The sequence below is a fragment of the Poeciliopsis prolifica genome, unplaced genomic scaffold (assembly GCF_027474105.1).
Source record: "Poeciliopsis prolifica strain line A6 unplaced genomic scaffold, Auburn_PproV2 SCAFFOLD003, whole genome shotgun sequence".
NCBI lineage: Eukaryota > Metazoa > Chordata > Actinopteri > Cyprinodontiformes > Poeciliidae > Poeciliopsis > Poeciliopsis prolifica.
Genome location: NW_026562378.1, coordinates 3759150 through 3781678, shown reverse-complemented (window position 1 = coordinate 3781678; position 22529 = coordinate 3759150). Strand labels below are relative to the sequence as shown.

The window sequence follows — 22529 nt, the reverse complement described above, 5'->3', positions numbered from 1 at the left end:
CCGCAAACCGTAACTTCTTATTTATTTGTTTGTTCGTTTTACCTTATATATTTTAAATGTATGACATTCCAGGTACAGGGAGAGTGCTCTTGATTTTCTCAAGGCCCAGGTTGTTTCTGAGGTTGTTGTAATAAGAATGTTTTTAGTTCATAAAACTAAATATGAAGATCTCAAACACAATCAAATGTTTGCCATTTGATTGCAAGTTTTGATCACTGAATGCATCACAGAGCATGTATATGGGTCAAATATAAATAGAAAAGGGACTGAGTCTCTGTGCTGGTTGTTGGGGATAATCCTAATCCCGCTCAGTCTTCACCCTGGAAGTTCCACTCCTGAAAGATGAAGATGACTGCAGAGGAAGTCGGAGAGTAGAAAACTGGACGGCTGTCTTGCTGACATCCATTTGTCCACTTTTTAAAATCTAAAACATCCATTATTACAAAGTAAGGCATGATGTGAGTTCATATTTCGGAAGGGGGATTTTAAAAAATGATGGTTGGCAACATTTTATGCTGAGTAAAAATTCTGTAGAACTGTTTCTTATACAGAATCTGACGCAAGAACAACTGCAATTTGTGAAAGACGCGCGGCGGTTCCGCCTGCGTTTGTCTGTTCAACTCACCGTCTCTTCTGTGCCGTGTTGTTGGACAAAGACTTCCATGATGACTCTGTCAGGAAGAATCCTTTAAGCTCTGCGACGAAGGCTAATTGCCAAAGAGTTAACACAAACAGCTAAAGTAGCGGGATGGATTATCCTGTTCTTTGCATGGGATTATGAGACATGATGTTACAGGCAAACAGATTAAAAGGCAACGGCCCGCTGAGCTTTTCCCCCAGAAAGTGGGATTAAGCTGTTTTAACCAGGTTTTCACATTATGAACAAACTTCTCAATAGAAAGCACTTGCACAGCTTTCTGAGGCCCATGAATGCTGGTGTAGTCTAATACATTTGGCATTCCGCTTGACAGAACTGGGAAATTTTGGAAAAATTTACCCCAAATTCTGAAGAAAATGTATATGTTTGACGACCAGCAACACTAATATAGCAGATTTATTCTGAGATCTTCAGCCAGACGCTGTTGTCTGTTTGAGAACATCTTCAGTGCACAGGCAAATTGGGTTTTCTGCAAAACAGTAGGGGGGTCCCTAAATGACTTACATCAGTTAATGAAAAAACCCAATCAATTAGTCAATAATCAAATTAATTTGTCATGAAGTACAGTGTTGTCTGAGGTGGGGGAGTCTTTATAAATATCTGGAGGGGAAGAAAGAGGCATGTTTTAGATTTGGTGTTGGTGGCATTTATGACTTCTCTCTCCATCGTTATTGTGTTTCAAATTTAAGTTCTTCATCCCAAGTTTCACGGTTCAGAAAGGAAGCAGAATGAGGTCCAACCGAGTCGCAGAGCTTCCAGAAGACTTCTGGATCCCAATCCCGTTGGACACAGATAACATCTCATCCCTCAGCCCTTTCTTGGTTCCTCAGGACCACTTGGGGAATTCTGGAATATTCTACGCCATGGCCGGATTCACATTCTTTCTTTTTGTCATCGGCACTTCCATCAACGCCCTCACCATCGCGTGCACCATGCGGTACAAGAAGCTTTGCTCCCATCTCAACTACATCCTGGTGAACTTGGCTGTGGCGAACCTCCTGGTGTCTGTGGTCGGCTCCTTCACTGCCTGCTGCTCCTTCACATTTAGATATTTTGTCTTTGGGCCGCTAGCATGCAAGATCGAAGGGTTTGTCGCAACGCTAGGGGGTAAGAGCTAACAGATCATCTTCTTCATGCTACATCACAGTATTTTGATGCTCAAAGTGGTTGAGACTTCTTCTTGGTTCTTCCAGGTATGGTAAGCCTTTGGTCTTTGGCGGTGGTAGCTTTTGAAAGATGGCTGGTCATCTGCAAACCTCTTGGCAATGTTGCTTTCAAACATGAACATGCGATGGCTTGCTGCGTGTTCACCTGGATCTTTGCGTTGATAGCCTCAGTTCCACCCTTGTTGGGATGGAGCAGGTAAGCAAGGCACGCAGAATATGAGTCACCTGCTTCAGCAAAGCTGCTAGACCAGCAATGCAAACTCTTGTAATTTCCCTTAGATATATCCCAGAAGGCCTCCAGTGCTCCTGCGGTCCAGACTGGTACACAACCAACAACAAATACAACAACGAGTCCTACGTCATGTTCCTTTTCTGCTTCTGCTTTGCGGTTCCATTCACCACCATTATTTTCTGTTATTCTCAGCTACTCTTAACACTTAAAATGGTGGGAAAGCAGTAAAATTGATGTTCAACAATCTTATTCAGTGAGTGCAGCGATCAGAGTGAAATGCACGGCCCTTTCAACAGGTAGCAAAGGCCCAAGCTGAGTCCGCCTCCACCCAGAAGGCTGAAAAGGAGGTGACCAGGATGGTGGTCGTCATGGTGCTGGGCTTTTTGGTATGCTGGATGCCCTACGCCTCCTTCGCTCTTTGGGTCGTCAACAACCGTGGGCAAACGTTCGACCTGAGATTAGCAACCCTACCATCCTGCCTGTCGAAGGCCTCCACTGTCTACAATCCCGTCATCTACGTATTCCTCAATAAGCAGGTACGCAAAAGAGTTTAACGACAAAGTGTTTTCCAATAAAAGAAGCCAGGCATCATGACCAGTAGCAATGTAATTTTGGAAAGGATAGCCAGGGTAAAAGAAGGACTTAAGAGAAGCATCAGTTTGTTGTATTATGTCTTCATTCAATACATTTTAAATTATCTTTACATGCCACTCGGCTGTTCCTAACAATTTTCCGCAAATGACAGGGATGAATGAGAAGCTAAGTCTGATGCTTCCCAACAACTCAATAATTCTTTTGTTTTGTTTTTTCTCACTCTCAGTTTCGAACATGCATGTTATCCATGCTGGGGATGGGGGACGGAGAGGAGGAAGTCTCTACAACTCAGTCAGTGACTGAAGTCTCCAAAGTTGGCCCGGCTTAGTCTGACCGTAATCCTCTGTTAATTGTAAATCGTAAATGCTATGTCCAAACATTTAACAATCCAACAACAAAAATCATTAGAACAACTTATTCTGCTAAATGTGTCGATGACAAAGAAAAATAATGAAATCATGTTTTTTTTTTGGTGCATTTTGAAGAATTTCTTGTGTTTGCATTTTTTATTCATGTTATATTTATTTTATTAGGGCCATGCTACAGTTTAAATCCAGCCTCCAAGTTCATTTTTATTAAATCGTTCCTTCCTATGTCCACAAAGAGTTCCTCACCATTGCTTTTCAGTTTATCTTTCTTTGTAGTTTAAGTGTTTTTGTGAGATATGCGCACGTGTAGAAATAAATATGCTCAAATCTCACATGTCATTTTATTGTATGCTGCTGCGATATTTCTGGAGACTTTCAGAAAACCTGGTTCCACTTGCTTTGGTTCTGATCTGTTTGGGCTCATCCACAGTTAGATTGTGACCATTGATCAGATCAAAAATAATTGAAGTCATCTACTGTTGTTAGATATTACCTTTTGGAGTCAGTAAATCATATTTTCTTACAATCAAAGGGGAGTTAGGAGAGTTTATGGTGGTGATGTGATGCGCATCTCAACTTATTTCCTGATTGTGTAATAGCGCAAAATTAAGATTTAAAAATAAGAATGAAAAAACTAACGTGTTTTATGCACTTTATATTCTATTCATGATGAGTGGCAAAAGTTAAGTGGGGAAATAGGTTTTTTGCTAACCGGAGCAAAGACCACTTCCACTTTTAAGCGTGGGAGAAGAGCACTAGGAAGGTGACCGCTGCTACTTTACTGACAAAAGTAAAGATGGATTCAGTTGAATATTTTCCAGTTTTGGAAGAAAGAATCACAGCATCAACTTCAAATTACAGATGCAAGAATAAAACCTTAACTCTAAGATAACTAAAGATTCACCCAACCCAATCTCGACAGCAAACATCGAGAGCCGATAAATGAATCCGATGATCGTGGTAGAAATAAAGAGGAAAATGTGGGTTCAGACCACTGAAGTTCAGCACAAATTGAAACGGTAGGCATGTAAAATGATAAAAACAATCTTTTTTTTTTTTTTTTAAGTCTTTATGTGTACTTGCTGCATGTTGTCAGTAATACCATTATTTCTATGATTAAAAACAAGTTTTTTTGACAAAAATGAACAGAAAAAAAAAACATTTTCGCTGAAATTGTAAATGAGTTTATGCTCCGAGTATTTTAGGCCATGCTCTCCAGTTTTTACAGTTTCATATTTTAATTAAACAGGACAATAAAGCATATTTTCTTTCAAGGTATTGCTTTAAAAACACAATCAGATTCTTGAACAATCAAAACCAGAAATAAATCTGACATTAACGAGCCCAAACAACAATAGGCTACATCTAGGTAAAATGCGTGCTGGAGGACAAGCTAATCTTTTAGCCTCCGGCAAACGGATTAGCCAATTCCCGGGGTTCAGACACAGGCAAGCAGCGAGAAGATACTGGCCAATTCTGAACTCCGACACTAAGACTGTAATCTCGGCATTAGCTAAGAGGTGGTGTAAGTTATCACGGGAATACATGTAAAGCTTTAAATCCCATCCTTGAGCCAATTAAGTTGAGCCGGAGTAACGTTTAAAGTTCCTATAAATGCCGCTTTTCAGTAAGTCGGCATCAGACAGAGAGAAGCCCACCTCACTGAGACAACAGGAAAAACATGAAGTATCACACCACTGTCTAAGTGTAGATTTAAAATTATACCGCAGCCAGCTCGTATTGAATCATCCAGTCTAGTTGAACGTTTTATCCAAAAACCGACCCAATGAAGATGAGGACAAGTCGTCAAGAGGAAACTCCAGATGACTTCTGGATTCCCATCCCCCTGGAAACCGACAACATCACAGCCCTCAGCCCGTACCTAGTCCCCCAGGACCATTTAGGGAGCCTGGGGCTTTTTTATTCAATGTCAGCGTTAATGTTCTTCTTGTTTGTGGCCGGCACGGCCATCAATGTCCTGACAATCGCATGTACTATTCAATACAAGAAGCTCCGCTCCCATCTGAACTACATCCTGGTCAACATGGCTGTGGCGAACCTCATCGTCTCGTCCGTGGGCTCTTTTACCTGCTTCTACTGTTTTGCCTTCCGATACATGGCTCTTGGTCCTCTCGGCTGCAAGATCGAAGGATTTACGGCGTCTCTTGGTGGTAAGAATAGGAAAACATTAGAACAATCCCAGTCTGTGAAGGATTGGTTTCATGCTTTACCAGCTGAGTTTGTATTTAAGAGAGATGGAAGATATTGTGGAGAATTTAGTAACTAACTGTAACCCTGTCTATATGACAAGTCTTGATGTTGATATACGGTATGCCAACATGTGTATCATCTGAATTCTGTCTTGTTTTTCCTCAGGCATGGTCAGCCTTTGGTCTCTTGCGGTGATTGCATTTGAAAGATGGCTGGTCATCTGCAAGCCGCTCGGGAACTTTGCCTTCAAGTCAGAGCATGCTTTGTTCTTCTGTGCACTTACCTGGTTCTTTGCTTTGTGCGCTGCGGTTCCTCCACTAGTGGGATGGAGTAGGTGAGGATGACACTTTAGCTATGGATTAATCTAAGGCAGCCCTGGAATCATATTGCTACATGTATTGTCTGCTTTGCCAGGTATATCCCTGAGGGAATGCAGTGTTCATGTGGACCAGACTGGTACACAACGGGCAACAAGTTCAATACCGAATCCTTTGTGCTGTTCCTCTTCTGCTTCTGCTTTTCCGTCCCTTTCACTTGCATCGTCTTCTGCTACTCGCAGCTGCTCTTCACACTGAAATCAGTAAGTAGGACGTTGTGAGCTACCCAGATTTGAATTGTCAATGTGTGTTTGGTGTGGCTTTTTGGCTCGGATTCTGACTCAACTTGTGAATCTGTAGGCGGCAAAGGCCCAGGCAGAGTCCGCCTCCACCCAGAAGGCAGAGAAAGAGGTGACCAGGATGGTGGTCGTCATGGTGCTGGGCTTCCTGGTGTGCTACATGCCATACGCCTCCTTTGCACTTTGGGTCGTGAACCATCGTGGACAGACGTTTGACCTGAGACTTGCGACCATACCGTCCTGTGTCTCAAAAGCCTCCACGGTCTACAATCCTGTCATCTATGTTCTCCTCAATAAGCAGGTAGGCTTATGGGTGGTGGGCTTAAAAGACTGACGGTGGTATTTCACTGTAAAGCTGAAGGACAGACCAACTATAGACCTTTCCTGACTTGAACATGGCTGATAGAGACCGTTATAATCAATGGCTGAAATTGCTTTCTAAACATATAAATTTCCTCTTCGATAGGTGTTCAGTGTTATACTTTTTTTAAACTTCTTTTAGTAGTTGTCTGTTTGTCTCTTGGATGTCAGCAATATCCGAACCCTGAATATGTCGCTGCGTGGCAAAATCAACTGATCCTAACAGGATCGCATTCGATCCACGCTGAACGAGGGACAGCATCTGAAGTGTCCATCTTTGCCTTTGCTTTCAGTTCCGCTCTTGCATGAGGAAGATGCTGGGGATGAGTGGAGGCGACGAGGAGGAGTCATCTGCAAGTCAGTCGGTCACCGAAGTCTCAAAAGTTGGACCCTCCTAAGTTCTTGGCCTGTCTTGATTTGGACGACATGGAAATGACCAACATTGATGTGTTTTTACTATTGTTATATCTTAGGGTTTTGAAAGAAAAATGTAAAAAAAAAAAAAAAAAAAAAAAAGAAGGACAAAAAAAGAGAAAAAGATTCATCTGATGAAGCTGATATTTTTCTGTGCATTTTACCAGGGACATAAACCAAAAACACATTCTAGAATTGTATTCTGATGTGAAAACATGGGGATTGCTTTTCTTCCAAAAAAAAGAACAAAAAACAGACTGAGGTCTCTGAAAACCCATAAACTACAAAATAAATGCATGTAGAACATCTGCCACGTGTGTGGGTAAGTTGTTCAACATGCCATGACTTGTAAGTATTTGCTTGTATATATGTAGCAACAGAACTAATAAAGAGAAGCTCATATCCACTCGGGAAAGAAATTATTTGTTCACAAATAAAGGAAGCACCGCCTGAAGTGTGTTGGACCTGTTGGACGAATGGGAATCACATGGTATTATTACTGGTATTGTTGTAAACCTAAGCTTCACAACCATGTGGGTTTTATTGTTGTTTCATATATTTTTTTTAATTCAAAAGTCTTCTCACAAGAAGCATCAAATCTACAATTTTTATTTGACATGCATTAAGCATTTCAGCACAATTATAATGTAAGATAAGTTGTTATGAATTTTAGAGAGGCACAGTGTGGAAAAGAGAAGTTGTCACTGACCTGGCTACACAGCAAACAAAGCTGGTTGCATATATATATATATATATATATATATATATATATATATATATATATATATATATATATATATATATATATATATATATATATATATATATATATATATATATATATATTCCCTTCTCACCCACCGCGGGTGGTTCTTATCCTCTGAGCTCGGGTCCTCTACCAGAGGCCTGGGAGCTTGAGGGGTCCTGCAGTAACTTGGCTGTGCCAAGGATTGCACATTTCTGGACTGAGATGTCTGATGTTGTTCCTGGGATCTGTTGTAGCCACTGCTCCAGTTTGGGGGTTACTGCCCCGAGGGCCCCGATGACCACAGGCACCACTGTGGTCTTCACCTTCCAGGCCCTCTTCAGTTCATCTTAGAAAATATCCCAAATAAAATAACTATATTACACATTGAATAAAACGTACAATCGTTTCTTTAATCAATTACATATTTATTTGACAAATGTTTGTTGTTTTGGCCATCATGGTCTCTTGTAGTTTGGTGAAAAACCTGGAACACAGAAAACCCAACACATGTTCTCACACAGACAGCCATTTCTATGCACTCGTCACATCAAAATCTCTACACTCCACGGATGATGATGAAACCTCTGGGTGTGTCTGTGGTTGTGATATTCACTAAAGAGCCTTGCTGTGAGGTGACTTCTCTGTGATTTGGGTTCAATTTGCAGCAAAAAATACAAAACAGTTGGGGACAAAGAGATCAGCTGAACACGTGGCCCTAAATGTGTTGTAATTTTCCTAAAAATTGTTTCTTTGTGACATATGAAAAGTTGTACGTGTCAGTGAATCTTGAGAAGTGAGACAAAATGGGTTTAAATTCACCCCCAACCCCTTCAAAGAAAAATTAATTATGCCCTCTTAGCAAAGGAAGAGAAATGAAAAGGTCGTGGGGTCCTCAGAAGTTCTGATGCCCCCCAATATGCCCGATTTTTTTATTTTATTTTATTTTTTTTAAACTTTTTTATGTCTGACACTGTTGACAAAAACTTGGGGCATATTTTAATTGAATTGGAAAATATATAAAAATTATTTGTAATTTATTTGAATATGCTTAATTGTCATAATGTAGTGTCTTAGTGCTCCTTTATTTGTTTTAAACTATTACAATATATTAAGTATATTGAGTATCCAGGCTGAAATCAGCTTTAAAGGAGATAAAATGACATTTAAATCATCCAAAAAGCCATGTCAGCACAGAGGTTTTCCCAGGAGAACACTGTGTGGTAACAAGATTACTGGTTTCACTCACCTTACTTGTCACTGGTCATAATGTAATGGCTAGTTGGTGTTTTCACTCGTAAGCCTTTCTAACTCTTTAATGCAATAGAGTTAAGGCAGTTTGCTGGATAGGATTATCTTTTGGAATAAATGAAGGCATTGGTTACCTAGAGAGAAAAGAAAACAACGGATATTCACATTGTAGCATGTTTGCTTAAATGGCATTTCAAAAATGTAATATACTTCATCACCAAAGTCAAATACAAAGTTATATTTTCACTCTGGAGAGATGGGAGTTAATCGGTCCAACTGGACTTGACCCTAGAACTTCTTACTGCAAAAGCAGGAAAAGGGGAAGATCAGAAAAATATGGTTATTAAAGGTAAAAAACAAAACAAAAAGAAAACGGAAAAGAAAAATGAAAACAAAAACACTTTATGAAGGGATTAAGAAAAACCCTGAGAGAATATTACCTGATGTTAAGTGAACTCAGAGCCATGAGATCAGCAGTGGCCGATTTGGCTCACTTGGCACCAGAGTAATTTTCTGTCCACCTTAACAATCACCACACCACACACACAAACCACCTGTTGCTCAACACAGCAGCTTAAGACCTTTGCCGCCAGGCATTACCGTCGGTTGTCGGGAGCAAATCCGAGTTCTGCTAGTAGTGAACTTTTGCCAAACAAGAATAGTTCAGAACTAGCGGAATTCCAGACTTACCCTCGAAATATCCCGGCATCCCATGGAAAGTTAGGACGGTATAAAAAAAAAAAGTTTCAACCTTATGCTAAATGGAGACCTTCGTTACAGTAAAAATGCTAATGTTTCTAACAGTTTTTCACATTTAACAGTGCAACATAAAGGCTAACACAAATACAGACATGCAAAGATGTGAGATATCTAAGTGGTAGGAAAAAAAAGTCTAAATCTTAGAAATATTTACTAAAGTCCTGAGTTCCAGGTCCATCCTCTTCTTGAAGTGAAAGAAGTCCTTACGCCACATGGAGCACTTATTAAATGTGTGAGTAAGCTACGGCCACATGGTATAGATCCAATAAGAAAGAAAGAAAAAAAAAACACATGCAAGGATTAAAGTAAACCACTACAGAGGCGTTGATTAGGCTGAGCGTGCTCCTGACGTGACCTGTTATTCCGGAGCGATTACCATCTTACGGAGTGAGCATGCCAAAAGTAATCACTCTATGCTAAGTAGTTTTGTGGAGCAACCTGAGTTGTCTGTATAATCTGATTTGGTCTACTGGGGGATGAGATATCCTCACTTGGGTTTCATTAGGTGAAATGAAGGCGCTGTTGGCTTAGTGCTACGCACTGAATAATACAGTACGTCAGTTCACATCAATTTAGAAACCACAGTAAAACTTCGAAAATATGTACAAGAAAAGTCTGAATGCATTCCACTATTATTATACAGTAAAAACAAGGCCTGGGTGCGCTGCGGTGCCCCAAGGGTTAAGCACACCCCATATATGGAGGCCTTAGACCTCCATATGGAGACCTGCTGTCGCAGGTTCTGTTCCTGCGCTGGCAACCTTTGGTAGGCAGTGGTTAACTAAAGAGAAAAGAAAAAGCTTTTTGGCAGCAGCCGATTTTATCCATAAATTGCTGAACAGAAGGTACATCAAATAGAGAAGCGTGAGACATTCAATAAATGGCCTTAGATTGGGAATGAAGTCACATGACACCACTAAATTTAATGTTTCAAACACTAAAGACAGATTAAAGCCCTTTTTGAAAACAGTTTTTATCAAATTGTCAAATAAATGTATGGCAAAGCCAAGGTTACACTTTCAACCAACAAATAGGTCAAATGGGCATTATTTAACACTGACTACTAAAGAGTTGGTTGGTGCTGAGATCCAGTGAGGACAGTTGTACACCATAGATACCATGCACACAGAGACAATCTTCGTTGTGTCCCTAAAGGTCTTTGCTCGCATAAATTTGCCATTTTGGAAGACCAGAAACAATCGTATTGTTTCTGGAAAATCCAAATAATAACTTGCAATATGCCATAGAACAAGCCCAAATGACAGAATGGAAAAACAACATCCTTTCTGAATTTCTATTCAAAATGTCTCTATTGTGTACATGTAAGAAATGCATTTAGCAAGATGGCAGAACTTTGGCACTCTTGTGTTCCATAGATGGGAAACACATACAGTAGTTATTTTGACAGATGTATAACCTCTTCTAAAAAAGCAAAAATATTTGAGATTATAGATTATTAGCCTTAGAAATCCTTAGAAATCATAAAATGAGGGACTCCAAAACTCCACTATTAGTTCAACTGATTACACAGAAATGAGACTCAAAACAGAATCACCCAGATTAACAAATGGGTCAGTGACATGTCTTAGAAAGTCCTGAAAAGTCAATGAGAGGTGGAGTACACACAGGACACGTAGCACAGAGACACAAATCCCTTCGGTGTTGTTTCTACAGTACACTTAATTTTAAATCACCAATCAGCATTATATGTGTGTCCTTTCAGCAGAAGGAAGAAGAAAAACCTTGCAATTAAGAGTGTGCTGCTGGATTACAAATTCCTGCATAATTGCTTGCCTAGTCCTAACCTAAGATGACCCTCATCATATTGAGGGCTAATGGTGGTAAAACATTAACAACTGAAAACACAAAATAAAATAAAATTTCAAAAAATTCTGCAAACAGAATTAAAAGTGTTTCAAAAGCTTAGAAAGCAGATTGTCTGGAATGGATATCATGGCCCAGTAATGCAATTACGACAATGACGTAAAGAGTGGTTGGAAAAAAAAAAAATCCAATGTTCTGGGGTGAATCTTCTTTCCGGACAGATTAAAGGTGTCTGACTTGCTCCTCATGTCAGCAATTACAACAGTCACGGTAACAGTGCCACAGATCTCTTCTTATCCTCAGAATCAGCTTTAAGAGGCGTCTGTCCTTTCTGGCCAACCAGAGAGCAAAACCAAATGTAACAGTTCATTTGCTTCCTATATAAAGCAGCATTTATTTAAAAAGCACAGGGTTATGTTTAACACACCTGCAGTTTTAGGAAGCATTTGTTGCTGGGTTCCTGGAAATGTCATACATAAAACAGTCAGAAATGTATCAGTAAAAAGTCCTCATTTAATCCACATATTAGGCAAGAGTACGGAAATCCACTCAGGGTCTTAACCTCGTTCGACCTTTTAAGTGTACCTTAAAAAAAAGTGTTTTACGTTGTCTGGTAAGATCCGTGCCTAATGGCACACGGTGGCTGTAATATGATTGTGAAGTAATCCGCTAAGAGGTCACTGAATGCATCGGTATAAAAGCAAAAGTGTGATGTGACGTGCAGATCACCTCAGGAGGTTACAAGTGAGAGGAAGGTGTGACAGTGGAGAGAAGAGCCCCAGAGATCAAGATGGCAGAGGAATGGGGAAAGCAGGTGTTTGCTGCCAGGCGGTACGAAGAAACAACGAGAGGCGCCGCGTTCACATACACAAACAGCAATCACACAAAAGGTAGGCTTTTTGATTTGAATGATTTGGTGTTTAGACCTGGTGTTGTTTAGAGACTGGTTTTTGTACAGTTCCACAACCTGAAGTATCACCAGACTGAGAAGTGTTGTAGTTTATGGACCTCTATTTGGACTAATGCTGACAAGCACCACATGAAGTGTAGTGATTTTGAACATTTTGATTTTTGCTTCATTTTTATTGAAACACTGACCAATTAGTCTGCAGTTACATGCAACATTCTTATAACAGAAGTCACGACAGAAACATGAGACATGTAAAAAAAAGATGATGCTTCTCAATTAGGACAAAGTTGGACTGCTTGCGATTCTAAAACTCAGACGTTTGCTTGCAGATCCTTTTGAAGGACCAAACTACCACATCGCTCCTCGATGGGTTTACAACGTCTCCACAGTCTGGATGTTTTTGTGGTCGTTTTATCAGTCTTCACCAACGGCCTCGTCTTGGTGGCCACAGCAAAGTTCAAGAAACTTCGTCATCCTCTCAACTGGATCTTGGTCAACCTTGCCATTGCTGATCTTGGAGAGACAGTCTTTGCCAGCACCATCAGTGTGTGCAACCAGTTCTTTGGCTATTTCATTCTGGGACACCCAATGTGTGTCTTTGAAGGCTATGTTGTCTCAACTTGTGGTAAGTTGCCAAAGTGGTAACTGATGTTTCAGACTTGTAAATTACTTTTAATCAAACCTAAAGATGAATCCTGGTTGTAGACTGTTAAACTGCATGCATGCACCCTAATTCTTTACAGGTATTGCTGCTCTTTGGTCCCTGACTATCATCTCTTGGGAGAGATGGATAGTTGTGTGCAAACCCTTTGGAAATGTCAAGTTCGATGCCAAGTGGGCCACAGGTGGAATAGTTTTCTCCTGGGTCTGGTCTGCAGTCTGGTGTGCTCCTCCCATCTTTGGATGGAGCAGGTAATCTAGATCATCTCCTGCTTATGTTGTTTTTATATCCTCAATAATCAGCAGAGCAAGAACTGATTGTTTCCTTGTATCAGGTATTGGCCTCACGGACTGAAAACGTCCTGCGGGCCTGATGTGTTCAGTGGAAGCGATGACCCAGGCGTCCTGTCCTACATGATTGTCCTCATGATTACATGCTGCATCATTCCTCTGGCTATCATCGTCTTGTGCTACCTGGCTGTGTGGTTGGCCATCCGTGCTGTAAGTTTTGTCCCTCGCTGCTTTTTGTTGCTTTAGTTTTATCGTAGCGCTAAACAAAGATCGATCAACTCTGAGCTCATGCTTTGTTGGCGACAGGTTGCTATGCAGCAGAAGGAATCTGAGTCGACCCAGAAGGCTGAGAGAGAAGTGTCCAGGATGGTTGTAGTCATGATCCTGGCTTACTGTGTCTGCTGGGACCCTACACCTTTTTCGCCTGCTTTGCTGCAGCCAACCCCGGATACGCCTTCCATCCTTTGGCTGCTGCCATGCCTGCATACTTTGCCAAAAGCGCCACCATCTACAACCCTGTTATCTATGTCTTCATGAACCGACAGGTGGGCAGAGCGATACAGCTGTCACATTTTTTTTTATCATACCTTATATGTTTTTGTTTTATATTTAACTTTCACTTTGATCTTTCATTTGCAGTTCCGCACATGCATCATGCAGCTTTTTGGCAAACAGGTGGATGATGGTTCTGAAGTGTCCACATCGAAGACAGAAGTCTCCTCTGTGGCTCCTGCATAAACCTTCATGTTCTCTGTTTTGGAAGGAAAAAAAAAACTACTGTGACCTGTACAGAAACTATTTATTGTATGCTTGTTTTATTTTAATAAACATAGTTGAATTGCAAAAAAAAAAAAAAAAAAAAAAACATGAAAAAAGAGTGAATGCATCATGCATAAATGTGTAACTGATCTTTTTTGAAATAAATATAAAATATAAGGCATGTTTTAAATTTTGATTTCTGTGTATTTTTTGTAGTACAGTGATTTCTTTTTAGAAAGAACAACTCGAACAATCTGTCAATTGATGTTTTTTACAGTATGGAAGATTAAAAAAAAAATGAAAATGAATTCCATAAGAGTAGGCACAAATAACTTTATTACAGCTGGGAGAAAACAAATCTTGAATCTCTACAAATTGGATTAAAACATTAGACGTGACAGGATTTTAATTGTATTTAACGTCCTGTCATTTCAGTTCACGTCTTTGTTCCTTAGCATTTTACATATTTCTAATATTTTCTATGTGCATTTTGTTGTAGGAGACACATTTGTGGACTTTGCGGCTCTGTTGCTAGACCAGGCACCCCTCTTGAAGTCTGCACCTCCTTCTGAGGTTCTGGCCTGACCAAGTTTGGGAAGTTTCTTTGCTTTTTTTTTTTTTTTTGCCCAACAGCCAAGACACCCTCCGTCTTTCCAAGTTTTGGTTGTTTTGGTTTTGTTTCCGAGGTCTCCTGGCTTGACTGTGAAACGAAAAGTGGATTTTGTTGATCCATGATCCTGGCAGGATACTTCTCTGAGAGTTACTTTGAATTCAACAGCTCTGGGGATTTTTCTTTTCTGGAGGAGAAAAAACAGGATGTACAGCTGACCCTAAAACAAAGTTCCACCTTGTTAAAACAGCTGCTGCCCGCTGAGATAACAATGTGTGCATCTTCCCCCCCAAACACATCCCACTTATCTCTCCTCTATCCCAGAAGTCCTTTCTCCCCCAGCCTCTGAAGACACCATCAGGACAACGAGATCTTTCAGCCTCCCACCACATCTTACCTACCTCCCTGTTAAGTTGTTGCCAGACTCCCTCTTCTGATTTTACAGACTTTCCTTTTCACTGATGTCAAATTTGGGAACATACCACAACAAGATTATGCGTTTCATCATCAAGCCCCTGAGACAAAAACAATAAATTCCATTAAAAGTCGCCACGGCCTCAGTGGAGGAAAGACTCAAATGAGTTTGACTGTAGATACACTGTGGTCTCTTTGCACAGGCATTTTAAACATAAGCATGGGAAATGAAAGAAAAGTAAGATACATTTCTACAATATTGTTACAAAACAAGAGGACAATGTTCAGTTAGTGGAAATGTACACAGTTTTGGTTCCCAGAATTTTTGTTCTTCAGAAAGACCACCAGTGATCAGATACTGAAAATGGGATGGAAATGCCCTTTATTGTCCCAGAGTGGGGAGATTCAGGTGCAACTGCAGCCAGGTGACAGGCAGTCGAAACCTGCCAACATCGTTGGTGTGCAGAATGTGTGTGGTCAATAAAAATGTTAGATGTCCTCCTCTTGTCCCGAGACGTGCATGAGTCATGAAGAAAGAAAAAGTTAGCTATTTTATCCTGTTTTGTGACTCACCCAAACCATTGGACAATCTGAATAATGATTGTGTGGATGGCTGGTAGCTCCTGCGGCAGATTGTCCTACTGTGAGGAGGATTTTAGGTCTGGAGAAAGTTCCATAGTGGGAATAGGAAGGATTTCACAGTAGAACATGTCAGGGCGGATAGCGTGGGATTGATCTCCACAGTCTTGAGTGAGTTAAGGTCCAGGTTGCCGACCTGCACACAGATTCATCACTGTCCTGAATCAGAACAGTGGCGTCTGTGAACATTAGTAGTTCCACAGACAGATCTGCCATCCGTGTAAAGAAAGAAGCAAACACAGATCTCTGAGTGCCGATGGTTCTTGTGCAGAAGAAGATGCTGCCTGACCTCACCTGCTGCTGCCAGTCAGTGAGGAAACTGTTGATCTACTGACAGGTGGAGGCTGGCGCTGTGAGCTGGATGAGCTTCTGATGGTAGGTGGTGTTGAACTTCCGTTGGGTCAACACCACCTGAAGTCCTGAAACAGGATGGCGGAAAGTGGACACAGGGCAGGGGGAAGTGTTGGCTGCATCTTCCAAAACTGTTTGCCCAGGTGAGGATTCTGGGTTCCTGTAGTTAGTTTTAAAGTAATCCCATCAGAGTTCTGTGAAGCGTGGGTATATAAGCTGAAGTCTGATGTGAGACACCCAGAAAACTCTCAAGGTTATCAACAACAACCAAGTACCTCTTTCTAAGAACAGGATGGCAGGTGACAGCAGAAAACAGCTGTTTGCTGCCAGGTGGCATAATGAAGATACAACAAGAAGCTCTGCATTCACATACGCACTCAGCAATCAAACAAGAGGTAGGCTTTTTATTTTGAACCACTTAGTGTGTGGACATGGTATTATTAGAGATTTATTTATTCAAGCCAGATTTGCAGCTCCGTTTGTAGAGTTTTACAATCTGAAATATAAGAGTAGCAAAAAGAACTGCTTATGAAATGACAAACTGAAATGACAAAGTGAAGTTTTGGAAAATTTCATAATTGTTTAATTATTTTGGTTGTATTTAAATACAGTCTTTTCTATTTTGACTTTATTGTTTATATTACTTCCCCACTCTTTTTTTATCACTTGGCTTTTTTTCCTCAAATAGTTTTTATGTTAAAGTGAGAAATAAAAAAAACATTTTAAAATCTCTGTTTTTCCAAGTGACCCTTTTTTTTTTTTAGCCCCGAGCAGCTAAGCGCTGCAAAGGCCTATTGTTTTTCTATTGTTTATTATTATTATTATTATTATTATTATTATTATTATTATTTAATTAACTTCTAACTGATTTCTGAATTTTAGCTCAACAGTAACATGGAACTGGTGCTGCTTCCATACTCTGGACAAGACTTCTGTTGACATGACAGGATCCTTTCTTTCTCTATACACATCAAAATCTTTAGATTATGTAGAATGTAACTCTTTGCTTTATTAGAAATCTCAGTTTTAAAATAAATTTTAAAATTGTAATTTTCATTCTCTTGCATTTACTTTTCTGGCTCATTCTCTATTAACCAGGTTTGTGGCGTTCATGCCACAGTTTTTGTGTGCTTGCATATTGGTCATTTAGAGCATTTTCTACTGTCTTGCATGGTCAGGTGCTTAGTGAAGACCCTGTGAAAGTTTTGTTTTGTTTTGTTTTTGTTGCTCCTTTTAATTTGAAAATTTTTTGACAGGGTGAACATTTCTCATTTCTTAAATATGCAGTTTTGGGTGCTTTGAAGATCATTTATTTTCCATGGGATGTTTGGTTTGGCACAGTTAAAGCAGTCATTCTGACACTTACCAGTTTGTTTTTATAATTGAGCTCATTTCTGTCCAGTTAATGAACCTGAATTACAGTTGTGAGTGATTGACAGCAGTAAAATGCCATAACAAAATCTTGAAGAAACACTTATCAGATTGTTGATTTTGTTAAGTTGGGAATGCATTTTTTTAGATTCTATGGTAACCACAGTTTACAGTTTGTCAACATTATCAAAGTATGGTTGTGCTTGTTGCTATAAATTTCTTCTGGCAAGATTCATGGCTTTGCGTCATAAAAATATTGCGCAATGCCACACATCTATGTGACTTGATTTAACAGTGATTTCCCTGTTTCATCGTCCTCATGTGAAGTTAACCGTGAGCTCGTTCTGGAAAAAGTTGCCATTTTTTGCTCTGGGGATAAGTAATGGCTGCATGGATAACATTTAACTAGTAGTCATGAGGTAAGATGATTCAAGAGAAGTCAGATATTGGGGCAGTTATGCTCACAGATGATGCAGTGAGACATTTTACCCTTTGTATTTTCGATGAAATGTAAATCCCCATGTTTTTACCATTTTTCTATGATTCGTGTCAAAGAATGAAAAAAAATGAAACACAAAACTTGCATCTATGCTTTGAGTTTTATATTCAACTGAAAAAGTTACATGCATAAGATGACATCTAGAAAAAATGTGGACTTTTTTTTTACTTTGCCAGAATGATATTAAAGTGAAAAAAAAAGATATTAGAATGCTACACTAAATTGCTATTTAGTGTAGCACTCAGAATGCCTTTTAGTACTTTTTTTTTCAAAACATAGAACATTTCCATTTGACATAAAGTCTTGTTTATCAAAAATAAACAATAGATTCTGTACAGGTCACAGTAGTTTTTTTTTCCTTCCAAAACAGAGAACATGAAGGTTTATGCAGGAGCCACAGAGGAGACTTCTGTCTTCGATGTGGACACTTCAGAACCATCATCCACCTGTTTGCCAAAGAGCTGCATGATGCATGTGCGGAACTGCAAATGAAAGAACAAAGTGAAAGTTAAATATAAAACAAAAACATATTAGTTATGATAAAAAAAATGTGACAGCTGTATCGCTCTGCCCACCTGTCGGTTCATGAAGACATAGATAACAGGGTTGTAGATGGTGGCGCTTTTGGCAAAGTATGCAGGCATGGCAGCAGCCAAAGGATGGAAGGCGTATCCGGGGTTGGCTGCAGCAAAGCAGGCGAAAAAGGTGTAGGGTCCCCAGCAGACACAGTAAGCCAGGATCATGACTACAACCATCCTGGACACTTCTCTCTCAGCCTTCTGGGTCGACTCAGATTCCTTCTGCTGCATAGCAACCTGTCGCCAACAAAGCATGAGCTCAGAGTTGATCGATCTTTGTTTAGCGCTACGATAAAACTAAAGCAACAAAAAGCAGCGAGGGACAAAACTTACAGCACGGATGGCCAACCACACAGCCAGGTAGCACAAGACGATGATAGCCAGAGGAATGATGCAGCATGTAATCATGAGGACAATCATGTAGGACAGGACGCCTGGGTCATCGCTTCCACTGAACACATCAGGCCCGCAGGACGTTTTCAGTCCGTGAGGCCAATACCTGATACAAGGAAACAATCAGTTCTTGCTCTGCTGATTATTGAGGATATAAAAACAACATAAGCAGGAGATGATTTAGATTACCTGCTCCATCCAAAGATGGGAGGAGCACACCACACTGCAGACCAGACCCAGGAGAAAACTATTCCACCTGTGGCCCACTTGGCATCGAACTTGACATTTCCAAAGGGTTTGCACACAACTATCCATCTCTCCCAAGAGATGATAGTCAGGGACCAAAGAGCAGCAATACCTGTAAAGAATTAGGGTGCATGCATGCAGTTTTAACAGTCTACAACCAGGATTCATCTTTAGGTTTGATTAAAAGTAATTTACAAGTCTGAAACATCAGTTACCACTTTGGCAACTTACCACAAGTTGAGACAACATAGCCTTCAAAGACACACATTGGGTGTCCCAGAATGAAATAGCCAAAGAACTGGTTGCACACACTGATGGTGCTGGCAAAGACAGTCTCTCCAAGATCAGCAATGGCAAGGTTGACCAAGATCCAGTTGAGAGGATGACGAAGTTTCTTGAACTTTGCTGTGGCCACCAAGACGAGGCCGTTGGTGAAGACTGATAAAACGACCACAAAAAACATCCAGACTGTGGAGACGTTGTAAACCCATCGAGGAGCGATGTGGTAGTTTGGTCCTTCAAAAGGATCTGCAAGCAAACGTCTGAGTTTTAGAATCGCAAGCAGTCCAACTTTGTCCTAATTGAGAAGCATCGTCTTTTTTTTACATGTCTCATGTTTGCTGTCTTGACTTCTGTTATAAGAATGTTGCATGTAACTGCAGACTAATTGGTCAGTGTTTCAATAAAAATGAAGCAAAAATCAAAATGTTCAAAATCACTACAGTTTATGTGGTGCTTGTCAGCATTAGTCCAAATAGAGGTCCATAAACTACAACACTTCTCAGTCTGGTGATACTTCAGGTTGTGGAACTGTACAAAAACCAGTCTCTAAACAACACCAGGTCTAAACACCAAATCATTCAAATCAAAAAGCCTACCTTTTGTTTGATTGCTGTTTGTGTATGTGAACGCGGCGCCTCTTGTTGTTTCTTCGTACCGCCTGGCAGCAAACACCTGCTTTCCCCATTCCTCTGCCATCTTGATCTCTGGGGCTCTTCTCTCCACTGTCACACCTTCCTCTCACTTGTAACCTTCTGCGTTTGCTGGGTTCTTCGCGTCACACTTCTCCTTATATACCAATGCTGATCTGACCTCTCATGGGATTACTTTAAAATCATATTACATCCGCGGTGTTCCACTTGGCAGAGATGTTCAAACGTAAATCAACACACTGGTTCTCAACTGTAATTAAATCAATCTTCTAATGAGATTAAGACACCCGTTGCATTTCCACACTGACTTCATATAATGATTGCATTTCATGTCTTGAAATTACACATTCAAGTCCATTGAAAGCCGTCTTTGAGTATTCCTGTCAATTAATAGCTGCTAAAAAGATTAAGTACAAGACAGCAATTGTCTTGTCAAGCATTTTCTTAACAATTAGAAAAGATTATTCCACTTCGATAAGTTTTTCTAATAAATAAAATGCAATTAATGTTTGAATTTGAAAGCGTGGCACAGAAACATGTTTTCGGATTATGTGTTATGATGGAGGCTGAGGTTCATCGGAGAGGAGGCAAGTCTTAGACCAGATTTAGAGGACAAGAAGAGATCCGCACTCTAATAGACGCATGTTCACTTAATGACATGAACCTGCGTCATTAATCCCTCCGGAAAGACGATTCACCCCAGGACGGAAGGTTTGTGTCTTTGTTGACCCACCTAAGATGTGGGTCAAAAACGGACAACGGAGACGTGCAATGGAGGGGTGGCATACTGATCATGAATCAAGAGGGTGTGAACTTTTTCTCCAATGGAAAACCGAGGGGGTTAACAGGCTTAGCCCGGTTCTTCCTTTTGGGTCAACAGTTGAATAACCATATTAAATGTTATGGTTGAACCAAAACAAATCCGGCTGGTAGCCTTCTGGCATTTCTCAGTTCAAAACATAGTTTTTCACTTTCGTTATGTGACTGAAGTGTTTAGTTGGACAGGTCAGCAAAAGTAACAAAATGGAATCACCAATAAGAACCCATCGTAAGAGTGAGTTTTGACTGTTTTCTTCAAAGAGTTCATGGAGGATCAATCATTTTCCACTTCATGACTTTTTACAGCATGGTACATTTTTTCTGTTGATGCAAAAGAGCAGTGTCCCATAGTAACGATGTAAAAACACTTCACTACTTAAGTATATTTTGGAGTACTTCATACTTTCCTCGAGTAAGAAAATTTTTGATAATTTTCACTTTTACTTCACTATATTTCCGAACTTAATTGCATACTTTTACTCCGATACATTTTCAATGTGTGGTTTAGTTACTCGTTACAAAAAAGCGAGAGAGAGAAACCAAGTGTTTTGACCAACCTACTGATTGACTGCAACAAAGTCAGTAGCCTGCTTGCCTGATTTTGTTCATCTCCACCAATAGGATGCACCTGTTTCGCTTCTCCCATTAAACACCAAGTTAACTAAAAAGCTCTCCCTCTTCAGATGCCAAATAAACTGCATTTCCCTCCCAATTTTTTTTTTTCTTTTCCATAATGACCAGTTGTGTGCACCTATCGTTTGTGAAGTAGAGTAATTGTAACGGCTTTTTTTCTTCTTGTTGGCCGCATTTTCTGTACTGACTATTTATTTTTCAAATTTTCAGCACTGACCTTACTGAAAGGGAAAACTTAAGGCTTACAAAAACCTTGTATTTTCTGTCCTGGAGTTTATATATACTAAGAAGCTGGTTCAGTTGTAAAGCAGGTTAAGTTAACCTTGTGGTTTAGGTAAAGCATCTAATTTTCTTAACTAAATGATGCATGCAGGTATATCTATTAGCAGGTTTAATTTTGCCTGCACTTGGTTGTGTACATTATTTTAAGTGTATTTGACAAGTTTACCAAAATATAAAAATGTCATTCAAACTGCATTTGCCTTGTTTTACTTTTTACTTATACTTTTCATTACATTACTTGAGTACATCCATTTTTACAGTAATTTCCATACTTAAGTACAAGACATTTCAAATACAGTGACAAAAGCCCCATAGTGTTGGAAAACGTCTGCAAGATGGAATTGGAAGTAATTCTCAAGTCAAGAAATGGTGATTGCTGATTTGCTCCTTTCAAAGAAAGCTACTTATTAAAATGCAATGAAAAGGATATTGTTTTATTTAGGGGTATCAAAGTAATCAGCGCTGAATGGTAGTCTATTTAATTTGTACAAAACAAACAAAGTTGTGCATGATGAAAAAACACCCATTCAGGTCAGTTTTGCACAACTTTTGGTCTGTGTTTTATGTAAAATCTGTTATTCTTTATGATAAAGTGTTATGAATTAGTTTGAGGGGCCATCATTTACTTAAATGTAATAAACTTTTTTTTTTATTGCATTTGTTTTCTAGGATCTGTTCACTTTCTCAAAAAAAGCCCTCATTCTACATAAAAGTCCTAGTGGTTCTGTGTCAGAGCTTCTTCTGAACAGAGCAAAGCTGGGAAAAGCGGACCAATACGTCAGATTAAACCATTACCCCAGCTTTGGTTAATCTATCACCTCCAGTCAACTGTCTGTTTGGAGGGTTTTACGGATTACAGAGCTGATGTGCCAAAGCTAACAGGACTAATTAATATAATGGAGCAACCTGAGACATACTGTCGATTTGATTCGGCGTTCCGAGGT

At 39.9% G+C, this 22529-nt stretch overlaps 4 protein-coding genes and 1 long non-coding RNA gene across 5 annotated transcripts; 3 read left to right on the top strand and 2 right to left on the bottom strand.

Moving 5' to 3' along the window:
- The first annotated feature begins 1386 nt into the window (after positions 1–1386).
- opn1sw2 (opsin 1 (cone pigments), short-wave-sensitive 2) lies at positions 1387–3025 on the top strand. Its single transcript, XM_055025182.1, has 5 exons — positions 1387–1765; positions 1852–2020; positions 2104–2269; positions 2353–2592; positions 2877–3025. Exons 1-5 carry the CDS (start codon positions 1387–1389, stop codon positions 2976–2978), a joined length of 1056 nt encoding a protein of 351 aa, XP_054881157.1. The 3' UTR covers positions 2979–3025.
- A 1622-nt stretch (positions 3026–4647) lies between these two features.
- LOC129355576 (blue-sensitive opsin) lies at positions 4648–7025 on the top strand. The gene is made up of 5 exons (XM_055025173.1): positions 4648–5189; positions 5395–5563; positions 5644–5809; positions 5907–6146; positions 6499–7025. Exons 1-5 carry the CDS (start codon positions 4805–4807, stop codon positions 6601–6603), a joined length of 1065 nt encoding a protein of 354 aa, XP_054881148.1. The 5' UTR covers positions 4648–4804; the 3' UTR covers positions 6604–7025.
- Positions 7026–7724: 699 nt separating this feature from the next.
- LOC129355656 (uncharacterized) lies at positions 7725–9564 on the bottom strand. Its single transcript, XR_008605297.1, has 3 exons — positions 9056–9564; positions 8614–8916; positions 7725–7851 (listed from the first exon to the last, which is right to left on the bottom strand). It is a non-coding gene; the product is annotated as an uncharacterized LOC129355656 (long non-coding RNA).
- Positions 9565–11716: 2152 nt separating this feature from the next.
- LOC129355568 (red-sensitive opsin-like) lies at positions 11717–13987 on the top strand. The gene is given in 9 exon segments (XM_055025168.1): positions 11717–11811; positions 11923–12088; positions 12438–12503; positions 12506–12733; positions 12852–13020; positions 13104–13269; positions 13366–13462; positions 13465–13604; positions 13699–13987. Coding segments are annotated over 8 exon segments (1065 nt in total). The 5' UTR covers positions 11717–11811; positions 11923–11988; the 3' UTR covers positions 13798–13987.
- A 3866-nt stretch (positions 13988–17853) lies between these two features.
- On the bottom strand, positions 17854–19944 carry LOC129355559 (red-sensitive opsin-like). The gene is made up of 6 exons (XM_055025159.1): positions 19798–19944; positions 19151–19447; positions 18863–19031; positions 18614–18779; positions 18278–18517; positions 17854–18184 (listed from the first exon to the last, which is right to left on the bottom strand). The coding sequence occupies exons 1-6, from the start codon at positions 19895–19897 to the stop codon at positions 18086–18088; spliced, it is 1071 nt and encodes a 356-aa protein (XP_054881134.1). The 5' UTR covers positions 19898–19944; the 3' UTR covers positions 17854–18085.
- Positions 19945–22529: the final 2585 nt, after the last annotated feature.

Bases quoted from the DNA above. Each gene is read 5' to 3' on its own strand.
- opn1sw2 (XM_055025182.1), top strand. From the start codon at position 1,387: ATGAGGTCCAACCGAGTCGCAGAGCTTCCAGAAGACTTCTGGATCCCA. The intron at 1,766-1,851 runs GTAAGAGCTAAC...TGGTTCTTCCAG, and splicing joins GTTTGTCGCAACGCTAGGGG to GTATGGTAAGCCTTTGGTCT. The intron at 2,270-2,352 runs GTGGGAAAGCAG...CCCTTTCAACAG, and splicing joins TACTCTTAACACTTAAAATG to GTAGCAAAGGCCCAAGCTGA.
- LOC129355576 (XM_055025173.1), top strand. From the start codon at position 4,805: ATGAAGATGAGGACAAGTCGTCAAGAGGAAACTCCAGATGACTTCTGG. The intron at 5,564-5,643 runs GTGAGGATGACA...CTGCTTTGCCAG, and splicing joins CCACTAGTGGGATGGAGTAG to GTATATCCCTGAGGGAATGC. The intron at 5,810-5,906 runs GTAAGTAGGACG...GTGAATCTGTAG, and splicing joins TGCTCTTCACACTGAAATCA to GCGGCAAAGGCCCAGGCAGA.
- LOC129355559 (XM_055025159.1), bottom strand. From the start codon at position 19,897: ATGGCAGAGGAATGGGGAAAGCAGGTGTTTGCTGCCAGGCGGTACGAA. The intron at 19,448-19,797 runs GTAGGCTTTTTG...GTTTGCTTGCAG, and splicing joins AAACAGCAATCAAACAAAAG to ATCCTTTTGAAGGACCAAAC. The intron at 18,518-18,613 runs GTAAGTTTTGTC...TGTTGGCGACAG, and splicing joins TGTGGTTGGCCATCCGTGCT to GTTGCTATGCAGCAGAAGGA.